Below are 17323 nucleotides of genomic sequence, written 5' to 3'. Positions count from 1 at the left end.
ACACATTTTTATAAAAGACACTTTATTAAACAATATGTTTAGCAAAGTTACGTTTGAACATAAATAAAACAGTAAGTCATAGAAGATGCTGCCAGTGTATGTAGAAGCAGTCCATTGGTGATAATTGTAGGATAAGGTAACATATTGTGTTATTTTCCAGTAGAGGGCGCTGTGTCACCAGAACTGCGTGTAAGATGTATGTCAGAGGAGTATGGGGAGTTTATAGTTTGACAAACTTAAGAGCAATCCCATTTATTTAACATGAGATTTAATGAAAATGTTATTCTGCTGAAATGGAAAACCTAAGACTTCAGTAGTATTCAATAAGTGCTTAATTTTAGTCACAGTACAGTACTATCATTTGGAATGTTGGAATGCAATAAAAACATTTGTACAAATACATTTCTCCACTCAGTAAAATGTCACTATTCTTTTGACTATCAAACTTCACCAGCCTTAATCAAACATGTAAAAGTTACAAATTACCTTTTGGCTTTTGACATTCTTGGCACTTAGACCCTCTTAGACATTCACTAATTACCACATAAGAAATCTCATCAAACCTCCAAAAGCTTTATTTTGGCAGCTATAGGTTTTATGGTGCAAGCAAAAGCTACCGTGCACTACCAAATAGGCTGTAAAAAAACCTTGACAGTCACCCTTCTGATATCCTTCTTAATAAGTCTTCTATGTAACCCTTGTTTGACCACACTGTCCTTTTTATAAATCAATAGTCTCGCTGCAGATGCTCAAAGCATCGATTTGTCTGCAAACACAGATGAACTCCTGCTGCGCTGAGCGGTCTGCCTCAGACGACATGTCCATGTCCAGGCTCTCTTGTGAGGCCGCACCCAGTGTATGATAGTGCCTCTGTGGGTCAGTGTGGCCAGAGGACGCCATATGGCCCATGCCCCCTTGTTGGAGAAGCTGCTGAGCATGTCTCTCTGGGCTTGGACAGAGGACCAGTGAGGAGCCTTCGAAAGATTCTCGGAAGAGGGAACAGGAGGAAGAGCTGCCCCTCCAACGTTCAGGAGATGAGCAGCTGGAGGATGACGACAGGGAGGGAGATGGTGGAGCACCTGCAATGGCATCTCCGTGAGATTGGGCGCAAGAGGGCTGGGGATGCGAGGTCATCTCCACGCAGGAAGAGGTTCGATAAAGGCCAGGGTCGGCTGAGAGGGGATCACAGAGGCTGTTGTATTGAAGTGCACAGTGGTTGTTTATTGATAGATCACTGCAGCGAATAGGCCTGGCAGGGCTAAAGAGGCTCATGGGAAATAGGGCCTCACTGAAGAGTGCCTCGTCTATGCTGCGACGCAGGTTGATGGGCGAAGGTGGCCGCAGGTCTGTGGTGGAGTCACTGGTAAACGAGGATCCACCTGAGGGTTCTCCGCATCCCCGATCCCCAGGTTTTACTGAACCCTGCAAGTCCAAATCCAAGTCCAGGTCTCGGTATGCCAAGGCCCGGTTGCTGTGGTAGAGGAGGTCCAGGCCGTTGAGACTGCTACCAAGCCTCTCATCTACCAGAGTGTAAAGAGGAAGGCTCTCTGTCTCTCCAAGCCCAACGGTATCAATGATTGCAAGCTTCTCTTGCTGGCTTAGGGTCCATTGGTAGCTCCCAGGCAGGATGGGCGACTTGGACGCCAACAGTTCTGTCCAGCAGCTTCCTGCAGACGGGAGGTTTTCAGAACAGTAGACTGGTTGTGCTACCACCAAGGATAATGTGAGACAAACCCCAAGCTCACATAGTCTGCAGCTAAACTGGAAAGCCCACCAGGGCCAAGGGTGGAAGATCTCCTCTCCACCTGCAACACCCATAGCATTGAGCATTGCATACAACTGCAATCCTGCACACGCTAAACAAAATAACGCTGAAATACAAACGGTTACAGCTGCACGGTTCCAGTCACGGCTCTCGGCGAAAGGGCAGCGGTTGTACCGTTCAGTAGGTGTTGGAGACGTGTTATTCAGGTGGTAGATGTGCTTAGAGTCTGCCCGCACATAGATGTAGAACACAAAATAGGCTGCAGACAGAAATGTGGCCAATACAACAAAGGTCCCACGGGAGACGAGTGCGAGAAAGAGGCAAAGGGGAGGCTTTTGTTGGTAGAACTTCAGTAATGTCACCGGTCCGAATGCAGCACCAAAGTGCACGGTCACGAGGCAGGCCAGGAAACAGGGTCTCTGGAAAGCTGAGTAGGAGAGCTGCATCCTTGAGCGCATGGAGAGGAGAAGGAAAACCAGACCGAATGCTGCAGTCAAGCAGGGAAACGGTGCCTCGTAGAGTATCAGTGAGGCCTCTGTAGAGGGTAGACGGTCCTGGTGGCCATAAGCATCGTACAGGAGGGAGAAAGATCTGGTGCAACCAGCAGCTAGTAGAAACAGACTGACCAGGGCAAAGTAGCCACAGCCGGATGGGCACCGTAGAGGCAAGCAGAGCAGATTGAGAGCCGAGGCTAGCGTTAGCATCGCAAAGACGCAACCAGCGCCGTAGACATGTACCTCCCATGCCAGGCCCCAAGATGCCATGGCACTGTTCCAGTCGGTGTACAGCGGCACCAACATGGGTGGGGCTGGAATTAGGAAGGGGTTGGCTGATTGGTTCGTGGCAGTGGTGTTTTGTGTGGGCTTGACGTCCGAGGAGGTTGTTGCGTCCCAGGTGTCAGAGGAGTTGCAGATCCCGGAGCGCTCTTTATTGCAGTCTGGAAGCAAGGTGGCGTCACTGTCCACCGGGTTGTACATCCAGTCTTCAGTGGGCAGAGGGTAATCGGGAGTTTCTAGGGGGAAGGGAAAGAAAATTTTAAATCTGTCAGATCAAATTTGCATGAAATACAAGGTAATACTATTTGAATGAGTAGTTGAAATGAGAACAAGCCAATAAAAAAACAAGGAAATCATAACAGCTGTAATCATCTACTTTTAATTATCATAAAAGAATACTAATCGTCCACGAATGAGAATTCACAGAAGCATTTAATCAACGTTCAAACTCTCTGGGCCATAGAAGACATTGGCTCAGGTCCAGGATGGTGAAAGTGTGCTTTCTGCCTAATGTGCTAATCCTGTTTAGAAGCTTGTAAAGCAACTTCATACTGAGCTAGACCCAAATCAGAGTTTGTGTGTGTGTGTGTGTGTGTGTGTGTGTGTGTGTGTGTGTGTGTGTGTGTGTGTGTGTGTGTGTGTGTTAGAGAACAGCCCACTCAGAACTGCAGAGCTGGTTTTGTCTTGCATTACGTAAGCCATCTGGAGTTTCCATGCAAGTACAGTTAATTATGATTGTTTTTGACGTGTTTTAGCACTGCAAAGGAAATGGTTTTGCTTTTGAAATTAAGGGGTTACCATATGTGTGTGTTTGCGTGATCAACAGAGACGCCTGCAAAGCTCATCTGGGCCGTACATGTTTATGTAGTTCAATTACTGGAGGATGACTTGAACGGGACGTAGCACAAGTCGTGTCACACAGCATAATGCCTCACAGATGGGCTAAAAGATTGTTCAGCCTCCTTGTCTCCACATCAACGAGCTTCACATCATATACCTTGTTCTTTTTCACAAAACATCACCATCACCATGCACACGCTATCTTTCAACCACAGAAAAGAACATAAATAGACCTTCTGTCTAATGATGGCAGCTAAATACCCTCACCCTTTAAAAAAAAGAAAAGAAAAAAAGGTTGTCAAAAGCATTAGAGGAGAAGCAGCTTCTAACTGCATCCCCATCATTTGCACATACACAATCACTCCTCCATAAAGAGCCAGGTGTCAAATGCACCTCGGAGACGGGGACAAATGACCTCGATAAACTGACAGCACAGTAATTCACACACCAGGCAGGTTTAGTGAAGTGCACGTTCATAAATACATTTTGCTGTAATATGTTTTCTGTGTGAGATTAGAGACTCACAGCCCAAAAGCAATGTAGCAATGAAACAGTGGGGGTTTAAATATTTCCAGCGAAGCCTGGTGAATACATTATATCTGGTGGTGATGCTATGTGCCAGTTTAGGAACTTAAATGTGCAGACGTCAGGACCGCAAAAAGCCCTACATCTTTGCGTATAGATTGAAGAAGTCTAATTTGTGTCCTATATAAAACTAAAAGCAGGATCTATGTGGTTTAGTATTTTTGTTTTAAGTCTTTCTCGTCTGTCTTTTAATGTTTTTTTTATGGGTTGTATTCTTGTGTTTCCCATCCTACCCTGTCCTGGTCCCCCAATTCGCTCCTTTGTTTATGATTTCCCTTCAACACCCGCTTTCATAAAGGGGAAACTCCCATAGGTGGGTTTGTTATTTTTAAACTGGAACAGTATTCCGACTGCGCTGATTATTACAAGTCTCTTCCTATGCTTTATGTTTTCTGCTTCCCCCCAATCGAAGAGAACCGATGCATGGCAGCTGCGGCTTCCATTAAGTTTATCATGTGACAGTCTCCAGCTCTATGGAGGAGAATGAAATGGCACTCACTTTGTGTCTATGTGTGCTCATATTGGAGCTGAACAAAGCCTCGCTCTTTTCCTGCATCCGATCCTGAAGAAGATTGTCACAATTGTGTTAGCGCTGCCCCTGCTGTCTGCCTGTTCTTGACCAAGTCTTTATCATTTCTCCTCATTTGTCTCCTAACCCCAGAGCTGAATCACTGTCCCAGGTTGTGATGAAAACGTCAAGCTCGAGGAAATATGACCGCTCTGCCAGAGGCTGCTGCGTCTTTTACTGTAGCACGACACAGCAGATTTATTTCAGACATCCTGAGCGGTCTTTTGAAGCTTAATCACGTCCTCAACAGGAGGAAACACGCAATGGGATAAGCTTTGTTTTTGCAAAAAAAAGAAGCAGTGTCTTTTAATTAAACCCTGGTGAATCTTTAATAGCAAAAGCTGAAATGCTGTTGAGATGGCTCCCTCGTGCATTCTCATAATGATCCTTCAGTGTCACACTAGGCTATATTGTTATGAGCAAATATGGCAGGAAAGAGAATAAGACATATATGTGTGAACATCAGTCACACATTCACACGCTGCTGCTCTGCCCAGAACTTGCAAGCAGTACTGCCATTAAGTCTGTTTAGCAACTGGGCTAAACATACTGTTCCATATTGACATTTAATATGCCAGGAAGGAAGGACTGAATTATAAAAACAGTGACTGATTCAAAATCACGAGTGCCCGGAGGTGATTTGTTGAAAGTTATAACATTAGCAGCTTGAAATGAGGTCATTAACTATGTCAGTGCTCCAATAAACCTGCACTGTTTCACTGCGCCGAAAATGTCATCCTATCAAAGCAGACACTAGCGGTGTGGGAAATGTGGCCGGAGTGTAAAATAAGCACAGCTGCAGGGGTTCTGAATGTGAGGGCCACTGATAAAGTAGGTGGGGTTCAGTACAGTGTTGTGCCAATGACTCGTCTGTCCGTTTGTTTACTTTTCCAGGGCAATGGCGTTGATTCTGGATGCCTGTCGGGCCGTGTGGAAAACGTGACGGGTATTGAATTAGTGCCATGTTTTGTCGATAAATGTCACATCTGAGCGGCCTGGCCGGCGGAGCGGCCTGCACAGGGTTTGGTATGTGGTGGCTGCAGTACAAGGATGGATAGAGCGCTACGTTCCAATGCAAGCTGCTCGGTCATCTGACACATTCCTGTGGGACCGAGTCGGTCCATGCTGGGGACAGCACACACATCCTCAGTAGACAGACAAAGACTGAAAGAAAAGTGCCGGCGGACACAGACTTAGAGGTCATTTTAACTAATAAAAAAGGCTAAAATATAATCTTTAAAGGCCTGGAATATGAGTTCCACTGATTGTATACTAACTGCACAGCAACACATGCTAGACAGACACAGTTAGCGACCAGCTGGGGGACATTTAGCAGCTAAAGAGACAGATATTTCCCTTGTCGATTGACCAAAAGCAGAGCTAAAAGAGAGTGAATATTGGACATGGGCACAGTGGGCTACTTAGGCACAGCAACATGCTAACCCTAGCATGGCAACACACTCACAGTGGCAATGCTAACAGGCTGATGTTTAGCAGCTGTGATGTTTACCATGTTCACCATCTTAGATGCTATTTGATCGACATGCAATCTTCTTCTTCTGACCTTTCTTTCATGAAGCCTGAAGCTAATAAGTGATGATTACTGTGAATATTTGATGTAAGATTCAGTTTAAATCAAAAGAACGTAAGATCCACGAGCTCTCGATGATTCACTTAATAATTAAAACGGACCGATAGCACACAGTCTAAAAGATAAATTAAACACACATTTTCTGAAATCAGCAAACCCACATGAGATGACTTGCTTCAGAAATCATTCATTTTGAGGAGTGGTTTCATTTAGGTCTCAGTGGAAACACTACTAGTGCACTGGGGCTTTATTCAAGTCTTAATTTCTTTAGGTTTTGCTAGTAAATCTTAGAAGGTCTCACATAAAGCATCTTAATCTGCAGACCAGCCGAGGTAATAAAGGTGAAGGATTCTTCTGGTGTTAAATGAGCAACAACCCCACGCACTCATCTTCTAATTGGATCTGTGTTGATTCTGCGTCGTGAAACTGAGTGCTCCATGTAGTTTTTCATCTTATTGCCGTCATTTTCAATTTGGCTCACCTCAGTAAAAGCAATTTAGCAGGAGCTCATGGAGAAGTTATATCGTGCATACTGAGGAGCGGCCAGTTGTGTGCGATGTGAAGCGTGTGGAGAGTTTATCTGCATCTAAAACACTTGCAGTGGCTGCATTAAAGCAAATGGGAGAGTTTGTACGCTAGCAGTACATTTGTTTGTGTGCCGCCAATGTTATCAAGAACAGATTTCTGCTTGAGGCAGCAAAAGGCAGGCACACGGACTACTAACGCTATTGTTTCACTCACTCACTTGTGATACGCCAAGATAGAAAGAGACCCGTAGCTCCCCATCATCAGCCAGTGGCACATTTGACATATCTATTTTTGAAAATCACTTGACGACATCTGCTATTTTGGGCAAGGTAATGTGGGTTACATCTGCTCCTGTGAACTGGGCTGAAAGTGATTTTTTTAATTAACATATTTTACCAAAAGCCAAGTTCATGATGATGGACTAATACATAATATAATAGAATGATATATCATGTTTTGCCCATTGGTACTATACCAGATTTATACACTTCCAGCGTTACCCAAAAACTATTGAAAAATGTATTGATGTTTGCTAACAGTGCCCAGCAGTGTTAAAATAAATCACACAGCTGTAATAAAAACAATTTGACACGCTAACATCATGAATAGATTCCAAAACGTAATTACGACTATAATACTTACTGAAACTGACGTGTGCAGCAACTCTTCATTTAAATTTACTCTGCTGTCATTGACCAGCACTTAATCAATACTTGTTTTCAGTTTTTTAAAGGCAACTACTGTCACCGGCTCAATGACTATATAGCTGAGAGACATATTTGTTTATCGGGTGGCATTGTTCCCTGTCTCTTCTGTTCTCGGGAGGTCTCCAAAATCACAGCTTGAATGAGCCGTTTTTCGCCTCCCGTTGGAAGCAATTAGTGGCTTCAGGCAAAGGATGCAGGGTAATTGCTTCTCCCATCCTTCTGACAGATTGACCGGTACTGAAAAAGCTACAGGACGGCTTATGAAACAAACAGCCTGCAGTCCATTCGGTGGTGGTGCCTCCTGACAGCGTGGCAGAGCCAACACAAGCTGAAAATGGATGCAATTCTGCAAAAAGTGTTTGTTTACATCTCGAGGGATTTGTTTGCTCACCTGTGCTCTTTGGCAGGGACGTGGTTAGCAGCTTAGTGGATGCCGTGGAAAAGTCTGCCAACCTGGTGTCACTATCCCCGTCGGCTGAAGGAACCACACCTTCCTCATCCTCCTTATCCTCTCCGCCTGGCGGCTCTGGGAAGACACATGCAGTTTAACCTCTGAGCGATCTCAAAGCCATCACGACCGCAATTTAAAGAACACAGCCACACGGTCGCTTCAAGTAATCGGGAGGAAAACAGATTAGTGAGTTTGGAGCCTGCCAAGAGAAAGTTTAAACCTCTGTGGTCTCTGCTCACAGCACGTCTGAGGCTTCACACTGCAGAACATGGAAGGACTATATTTCTTAACCCAGTTATGTCAACTGGATTGGCCTTCGCCCACTTAGTTGTAGCCAGTCATCCATAGCTCAGTAGTCTGCCTCTCTGTAGTCTAATTACATTGACATCCTGATGTGTGTGTGTTTGTGAGTGTGTGTACGGCCCGGTCCATCACAAATCCAGACCCCAGACCTGTTTCATGACGAGCGCAGAGGAAGAAAGAAAGCAAGACACAAAGAGGGAGATAAATCACTGACTGCAAGACAGAGCCACATCTCCCTCTTTACCCTTTGGTTCACTCACACACTATAGGGTTCACAGTCTATACTCTGCACAGCATTTGTGTGCTTTACAGTTATAAATGAATGATGGACCAGATGAGACTTGGGACAATAGTCAGGGAGCGAATCTGTTGGGAAAAACTGATGAGCTGACTCTGTGATGAAGCCAGGGATAGCAGGTGCAGTTCCAGTTTATAACTTCTGAATTAATATTAATAAAAGACGCAGAGGCATGAGGCTAGTGGGAGGAATAATGAGTTCGGGAAAAAAAACACAGCAAAGAGGCCATGCAAGCTACCAGCGCACGGTATAATCTAGGTCATGCTCACAACACCCGAGTTAATCGTAACTTTTAAAGGTCTCCACAGATATTTATTCTACTATAAATCAGTGTTGTTATAGTTTAAGCTACACATTGTCACACATCGTCACAACCTTTTTAGTTTGTACTGTTAAACTGTGGTTTGTTGACCAAATGAATTGAAAGGAGACACCACAGCCAGATCTCTGCAACATCTCAGATCTGCAGCACAGATACTGTGATGTGCTGCAGATTAAATTACAACATCTAACAAGATCTGCTACAAATCTGAGACCAGCACAGCAAACATGTGCTCTCACACTTGATGCATGGCGATTTACAGACACTCTGCTGACAGAGCAAAATAAAAGCAAAAAGGGATACGAGAGATTTGATTTATTGAACAGCTCAACACTACACCGACGCTGAATTGCCATTTCCCTGTTGACCTAATTAGTGGACGCATCATTATTTTAGCCTCCATGACCTTATAGTAAGACGTTCTTTCCATTGTTTCTCAGGTGAAGAATAATCTTTCCTTCTTCACCTCAGGCTCAGAATGGATATTTCTTTATTTAGGTTTCATCCAGAAATACAGCCTAAATTGAATTTAAAGTAGCATCCACAATGGGCAACACTTTTGAGGCAATGATGGGCATTTTAGCGGGGAGTAATTCACAGTGCAGTGTTTCAGAGGCTCCTATTATCTTCAGCTTGCAGAAATATATATGTATATAAAGATGATGTTGTACTCCATTACACCCTGTGTAATCTATGCAGGCCCCGAGTGAGTTTGGGAAAGAACACAAGGGTTGGAAACAAACACAATGAGCCGAGAGTGATAAGACAGAAAAGGAGTGGGTTGGATAGCATCTCAAATGTACTTGCAGAAAATTGCATCACGTTGTTGCTAATTTGGCTCAGTTTCAAGACAGTTACTAAGGGATCTGTGGCATTTTCAAACTCCATTAAACTTAAAAATCTGTCTGAACAACGGTGAGAAATAATCCAGATTGTTATATATTTGCACATTTGCATTAGCCAGGTTTACTCAGCTGGAGAGCTGTGGGTGAAATCCTAAAAACAAATAGCCTTTATCCATCTTTTTATTTATTTATTTTTAACTCATGGACTCTCTGTTTGACCAAATGAGTCAGGAGCTTAACATAATATTAAAGTCACCACAGTTTTTGCTTTACATTTAATCCCCTTTTCCATGTAAATTCTACACTGGGGCATTAGATATTCATGGCACATGCTGTGCATGTAAATCCATTTCCTTAATCAATTAATCTGTCGATGCTCGTTCTTTAGCTGTTTGGTATAGTGCTTGGATCAGAGGGACAATATATCCTTGTAGGTAATGGAGTGCGTTCAGGGTCTAGTCTCGCCACCACCTATTAGTACAGCATAGTAATGGAAATGGTGGGAGGAGGGGAAAGAAGGAGCAGGATAAAGGAAAGCTTTTTGGAAGAAAATTTACAGCAATGCCTATCTAGCAGGCTTTAGAAAACCTTCATTTTCCACCCCCACCTCTCATCAGCTTCAACCCCCAGCTCTTTTCCCCGACTCTTTCCGCTCTCTCTTCTCATCATTGCCCTTGCTATCAGACGTTGGAGTGTCCCTTAGTGGAGGATTTGACACAGATGCGGAGCGCTGCTGGTTTCTTTTTGTTTTTTTTACACCTAACAGCCTCCTCAAGGGCAACGCCACATTTAACAAACGCTGTCTCGATCAATGACAACCCACTCGGTTGGGTGGTGAAGATATTCCACATGTGAAATGTGTAGCGTAAAGGTGCATTACAGCACACAGAATGAATGTTCACATTGGGATAATGTATGTTAATGCAGGGGTGCTGTGCTTTCATTTTCATATTAGTCCCCTCCTGTGTCCTTTCCCAAGGTGTGATTGTTTAAACACTGCAAGACTCCAGCACAATGCCACACCAAGCAGACTACAAGGGTACATAAAAGCACCACATTTGTATATTAGTTTCAATTTCTCAGCTGGATGACTAGAAGCTTCTCTGATCCCTATCGGGACATTTTCACCCTTTAAAGCAGCCATAGCTGACAATACCGTCCATGGAAAAGAAAGTGACAGGGATTTGTGTTTGTACAGAGGCAAAACATTGCAAAGGGAGCGAGGGAGGGACGGAGGAGGGAGGGAACTAAATGGCAAGAAGCATGTTCAGCCTCCATGAACAGCGACCGGCGAGTGGATGGTCCCAGTGGAGAGGAGGTGGTTTTGCTGAGTGTGCGTTTGGAATACTGATACACGGTCACAGCAGCCCTCCCTATCCGGGCCAAACCCTTATCTTTTCTGTATGCCACCACACGGTGCACAACTGAAGACAAGTGCAGACACAACACCATGTGCTGTAGACATAACATCACCACTTTCAATACAAGCAGCGTAAAGCAGTGTGGGAATAGCTGCAATTGCTTTGTTTTTTTACTAAGGACCTCTCTGCTTTTATTGATATAGTGCAGAATACATTGCTTTCTGTAAATATCCAAGAGCGTATAGTCTCAAAGCCCATCTTTGGCCTTGGAAACGGCAGTCGTCAAAACAATCTTATTTCAAGGTCCATTTAGTAGCTGATCTCAGGCTTTTCTCTGGATCACACATGAAAAAGAAGTCCTTAAAACACTCAAAAACAGAGGAAGATAGTGTCATATGACTGAAAGCTCCAGAACAACTGCTAAATTGATCTGAACATGATATTTCCTCGAGCAGTAAACTAAATGTAGTTTCAAACAATAGAATATAAGATGATTTGAGATCAATCTGTACTGGCATTAAAAATGCATGTATTTTAAGGGGTGAATTTATGGAACAGGCAGGTGTTGTATTTTTCTTTAATTTTAGTACAATTGCATATTTAGCATAATGCTTTGTGTGAGTATGAACTCATTTAGATTGCATTTTTACTGATATTAATGGACGTTCGGTGGGATGGCGGTATTTTCTCACATAAGCTAATCAATAGAATATTAATGTCCTAAATATTGCAGACTGTGTGTATACATCCACCAAACAATTATGGTTTTACCAGATGGACACCGCACCTCCCCGACAGAGAATAATCGACTCATCATTTTCTGGCCCGACCTTTGACCCTACATGATGAATGCGTCTGTACCTGCAGGAGGACCTTCCTCTGCGAATCATTAGGCATACAGAGACCAGACTGCCACCAGTGTTGGGGGATGGGCTTTGAAGAAGGAGGTGTTGCATCAATGTCGTGTTAGTCTTCTGAAACCTACTGGCTACCAGTAGCTGTTTTAGCTCATCATCTTTCCCTTTTCATAGAGAACAACACCCCCATGGAGCAGCATTGCATCACAAACTCTTTCCTTCATTTCTCTGAGGTAATGGCTTATGAAATGATGGGAATGGAACTGCTGCTTTTAAACTCATTAAAGATGGGTAAATAGAGTTTTTTGGGGGGTATTGGTACAGATTACTTACTGGTGCCAATCGTGAAATGAAAAACTAACTTAGTCAACAACAACAACAACAACAATAGCACATCAATCAAATAAAGATTTTTAACGATCCACATTAGATTGCACAACAGACTTTGATGCTTTAAGTTTCATTCCATCTTCTCTGTGTGCTGGGACTGTTTTATTGAATCGTTTAAAGTCTGTGGGAAGCGAGCATTGGAAATCTAATAAAGATGTTTCTTTGTGTCGTAGATGGTTTTGATTGTGGTATTGTGCAACAACTCCCATTTCTGAAAGTAGTCGAAATGTATTTGTCCACAGGATTGGTAGCCTGAGACATTAAAACCACCACAGTGTAATAGACTACCTCATTATATCAAACAATCTATATAAACTATACCTTTATGATGACCTCTCTCAGCGAGGTGCACAGAATTTCCATCACATAATCCATCATTGTAATCATGTCACTGTTGATTCTAGACTTCTACCTAATGAGTGTTGACAGGTTTTCAACAATACCAGGATTTTCTGCTAATGTCAGACATTTGACTACTCACCATCTCAGAAATGTCTTCAATCGAGCCAAACGGTCTGCAGCCTTTTGACAGCCAGCTATTGAACACTTAAGACCTGCCTGCTCATGATGGATCACATCTATAGAGTCAATCCAGCCAGTATTGATTGGTTTAACTTTGCTTACCTCCTGCTATTGGGAAGTTAACCCTTTGGCTCTGAGTTGTGCTTGTTATGGATTCCGGCACTAGTTTGTGATCGATCCCCTTGGCATTGGTGATCGGCTGTTCCTCCATGGGCCCAGACCTGGACTCAGAGAAGCCCAGATCAGCCGCGCTCTGAGTGGGGTGAGTTTCTGTCATTGTTGCCTCTCCAGCATGGAGCGTAACACCAAAAGTCGAGTCTTGTGGTTTTCTGACAAACGTGGTTTCTGCGGACGTAGAGGGGGTAACAGGAACCAGAGGGTGTCTGCTGGTTAGAGTGGTCTCCACCAGTCCTGGGGCAGTTGTTGTGGTTTGGGCTGCTGCCCATGTCGAGGCAGTGGGAACTGTGATTTCTGGTGCTATCGTCGAAAAGATTGTTTCTGTAAAATCTTCAGCCTCCTTATCAGTGCGTTCCTCTGGGAGCTGCTGCGTTGTGGCTGGTGCTGTGCCCCTCGGTGGGTGGGTATGTGTCGCATTTTGTTCTGAAGCGGTTACCAGAGGGTTTCTGATAGAACTGCTTGTGGGAGAGTAGGAGTCTGAAACAAGAGTTTCATTGTCGCTCACCGCTATGCTGCTGTGTGGAGAATCTGATGTCCCTGTGGGAAGTGATTCTGTTCCTATCTCTGTCACGCTGGTTATGAGCCCCTGACTCAATGTGGTGGGTGGTTCAGAGGCCTCAGAAAATCTTTCTTCCCCTGAACCCAAGTAGTCTTGCAAGGGATTGATTGGTTCCGTCGGCCCTTCGGTGGTTGTGTTCAACTCAGCAGACCCGTCGTTCCCGTCCGAACGTAAAAAGGGGAAAGGCAAGGAAGGCAACGGAATGGAAGGCAACGGAATGGAAGGCAACGAAATGGAAGGGAATGAAATGGAAGGGAACTTTGACCACCAGTTAGAGCTTTCAGGTGGGTTTTCTTTTGATGGCGTCGGCCCCCAGAGGGCGTCTTCGTCAGCCACAGCCTGCTTGTGAAGTAGCAAAAAGCACCAGAAGCAGAAAGCCAAGGTCTGGAGGAGGCGAAGCATGCTGTCGACAGTGGCGCATGGGTCCCTCACATGTTGTTCTCCATTCTCCTGCTCCCTGAGGCGGGGTTTGGCTCGCTCTCCGGCAAAATGGCCTAAAAGACAAGAACACACAGGACACATGTGACACACTTTCCATCCACTCTCCACCAGCTAAATTTGAGTTCACGAAAACGTGATAGAATTAGCATCTGTTCGAATCAAACATTCTTGAGTGTGACCTGCTTTTCAGCTAGTACAGTATAGAAACGATGCCACTGCTGAAGTTAGCAGGCTAAAAAAAAGATGTCACCCACCACAAATCACAACAAGAGCTTAAGTATTATGGACACCCCACAATTAGTGGTATCCTGTGAGATGTGGTGGTCAGTATTTATGTCATGCTGTGTCGCGGTGGTTGGGCGGCTACACAGACTGACCAATTAGAAAACTTAAACTTAAAGAACGTCCATCCATATGTATTCTTTTCAGAGAAGAGTGGTCAATAAATAATGTGTGTGTGTGTGTGTGTGTCTGTGTGTGTGTAGGGTAGGGGGAGGATAGTGAATTAGGGTCTGGGTTGCCAACATAAGAATAGAGGGACCTCTTTTTCTTTTGTGGATCACCGAGTGGTTCAAAGTCACTAGCCTGTTGCCTCAGTGAAAAGACTGGAGCACCAAAGGAATTTCCCCTCTGAGAACAACAACCTGTATGCTTTAGCTGTACTTAACCCCCCTCGCTTCGGCCTTGCTTTCTTTCAATCTCAGATTTATTTGTTCTTTAAAGCAGAGGGAGAACGATCTGTTTGTATGGGAGAGAAAAAAAAACATAAATATTCACACAAATCCGCTATCAGAGTGAAGTTCTCTCCCGCTCTTGTTCTCCTTATGAATGTTATTTCACACTTTTTCTGCATTGTCAGCCTCCGTTCTTCACTCTGACAAGTTTATTATGGACTGACTTTCTTTTCCCCCTAATCCATGGCAGTTCTCCCTGCTCTCTCGCTCTCGTTCTTGCTATTTTCTTTCATATGCACACACAAGATCAATCAGCCACTGCCATGAGAGTCTCAGGCAGGGACTTTGCCTTCCGTCTCCCCCTCCGCTCCCACCTGGAGGGATGAAACGAGCCTATATACGCAGTCAGATGCCTGGATATGAAGACTGACTACCAGTGGGGGGTCAAACATAAAGCTTCCCACACACTCACTAGTTTTGGCATTTTGACTGAGCAGCATGAAAATCAGTTTCGAATGAGGTGGGGTTGTTTTTAGATGCCTGAGAGCTTGCGCTTGCACCAACCAACCCACCACACACAGTCACATTTCATACGTGCTGAGATATTATTGTCGATGGATTCAGATCTGACTCTGTATCTTAGTTGTTCGCCCACATGCACTCTTCTCTACTAGCCACACACACCCACGCATGCACACTTTCTTGGCTTCTTCAAGATATTCTGACAGCTATTTTAGTTTATCGTATTATGTCTAGAAAAATGTTAATCCATTTTGAAAATTATTGGTTAAATGATCTTCTATCCTTAATTGCCTTTTTCTTGATTTGATGCGTAAACGATCAATTATGTAAGAAAGGGGAATATGTATAATTCATTTTGGCGAACATTCTTACAATTCACTTCTGAATCACTTTAGCTCAGTATCAGCTCGTTAAAAGGAAATCAATCATGGGAATATACACATACACTTTTCAAGGTCATGATTTTCCTACAAAAGCTACGTTTTTGGCCACTAACACAACACAATACCGTATAACCCCCCTTCAAGTTGATATGGTGAACTCCAAGCATTTGGAGTCTGGTCACCTGATGAATGTCTGTCCAATATTCACTCTTCTTTGAAGTCTGTTTTGGTGCCCACTAAATGGAAACCCCTGGTTCTTCACTGCTAATTACTTTTTTGTGTAAACAAACAAGCAATCAAGCTAACAAATGATCTACAGTGCTAGCCAGTAATGAATAAATAACCACATCTTGTGCTTTTCTCAATTTCAGAATGGGCCTTTAACTTTCTTGTCACCACATCAAATACATGCCTGTTAGAGAAGGCATTGTCTGGTTTGACAGGCAACAGAGCAAGTGGAAAGGAACTATAAAAAGTGTCTGTGGGAAATTTACAAGTCCCCTCCATTATTTCGTTGGCGTTTTGTCTAGCTGCTCCTGACAAAGACGGGGCCTGCTGCTGTAGTGTGCTCAGTGGAGCAGAGAGGAGAAGGAGAGACAGAAGATAAGGGCAGAGAGCAAAAGACAAGGGCAATAGAAGAGAGAGCGAGAGAGTGAGAGAGAGAGAGAGAGAGACAATGACACCATATTGACATTCAGTTGTGGCATTCGTAGTCCAGGAGAGTAAACTCTGCAGCCGTCTCCCTAATGCTCATTTTAGTTTGTTGCCAGAACCTCTTTCATTAACTTTGTAAACAGACTCCTGTCTTTCAATTTCGTGTGTGTGTGTGTGTGTGTGTGTGTGTGTGTGTGTGTGTGTGTGTGTGTGTGTGTGTGTTCAGGAGAAGCCCCCACTCTCTCACTTCTTCCAGGGCCATCAGCCATCTTGTTCTCAATCAGCCTTCACCCTGCTGTAACATATTTCTCTATGGAAAATGCTCCATTCTAAATTAATCCAACGGCGGTTATTACAAGCCCCTCTGTGCTCACTGTGGTCTTATTCAGGTTACTAAAGCTAACGAGAGAGGGAAAGAAGAAGAGGAGTTGAAAGAGACAAGCAAGGACTGAATTAGAGGTGTGCGTTGCTCCTGATTGATTGAAATGGAGAGGCTCTACGCTGATGGAGGGGGGGTCACGAATGGAGACGAATTGACTGTGGTCCATGTCATTACTATTTAACAAACCTGCTATAAGCATGGTACTTGTGGATCAATGACACAGAGTAATTTACCTCCTTGCAAATGGCTACCAATGTGGGTGAATCTGCTGTGTGGGCGTGCATATTTACAAGCACTATCTCATTCTAGTAGTATTTCCATAGTTGTATGTGCGCTTGTATTTATATGTGCATCCTCCCACATGCTGTTGGGTCCGATTGCAGATCTCTAATATCACAGGGCTCTGGCTCCCATCTGAGGATAAACATGTGGCTTTTTTCTGTTGTCCTCTTCTGACTTTGACGCTACACTGGGATGTCAATACTGCACAGATTCAATCTGACTGGCCGCTTCAAGCCAGCAGGGATTTATTCTGTATATAGAAGTACATTTGAAGGGCTTTATCAGGTGTTAGAGAGCTTAACGTAGCAACCAAGCGTCTGACTATTTACCTATCAATCGATGGAGTCGACATTATGTTCGTGGCAAATTATTGTGACAGTTTAGGAGAGAGGGGTGCACAGAACCACCAAGATAAAAAACAAACATTTTAGATGTTAATGTCCTTGTTTCACACAACAAATACCTATTTACGGTTTAAGACCTTATTCATTGACTTCCAAATTCCATGATTCATTTGACCGTTGGCTCATTTTATCATTA

The 17323-nt window shown here is 43.9% G+C and overlaps 1 protein-coding gene across 1 annotated transcript; it reads right to left on the bottom strand.

Annotated features, from left to right (window-relative positions):
* Window positions 1–567: 567 nt before the first annotated feature.
* prrt4b (proline rich transmembrane protein 4b) lies at window positions 568–13847 on the bottom strand (the record flags this gene model as incomplete). Its single annotated transcript, XM_079235817.1, is given in 3 exon segments — window positions 568–2775; window positions 7729–7886; window positions 12812–13847. Coding segments are annotated over 3 exon segments (3249 nt in total). The 3' UTR covers window positions 568–720.
* Between the last annotated feature and the right edge of the window lie 3476 nt (window positions 13848–17323).

The sequence above is a fragment of the Taurulus bubalis genome (genome assembly GCF_910589615.1).
Source record: "Taurulus bubalis genome assembly, chromosome: 20".
Lineage (NCBI taxonomy): Eukaryota > Metazoa > Chordata > Actinopteri > Perciformes > Cottidae > Taurulus > Taurulus bubalis.
The sequence above is the reverse complement of the archived record's forward strand: the minus strand, read 5'-3'. Positions and strand labels throughout refer to the sequence as shown.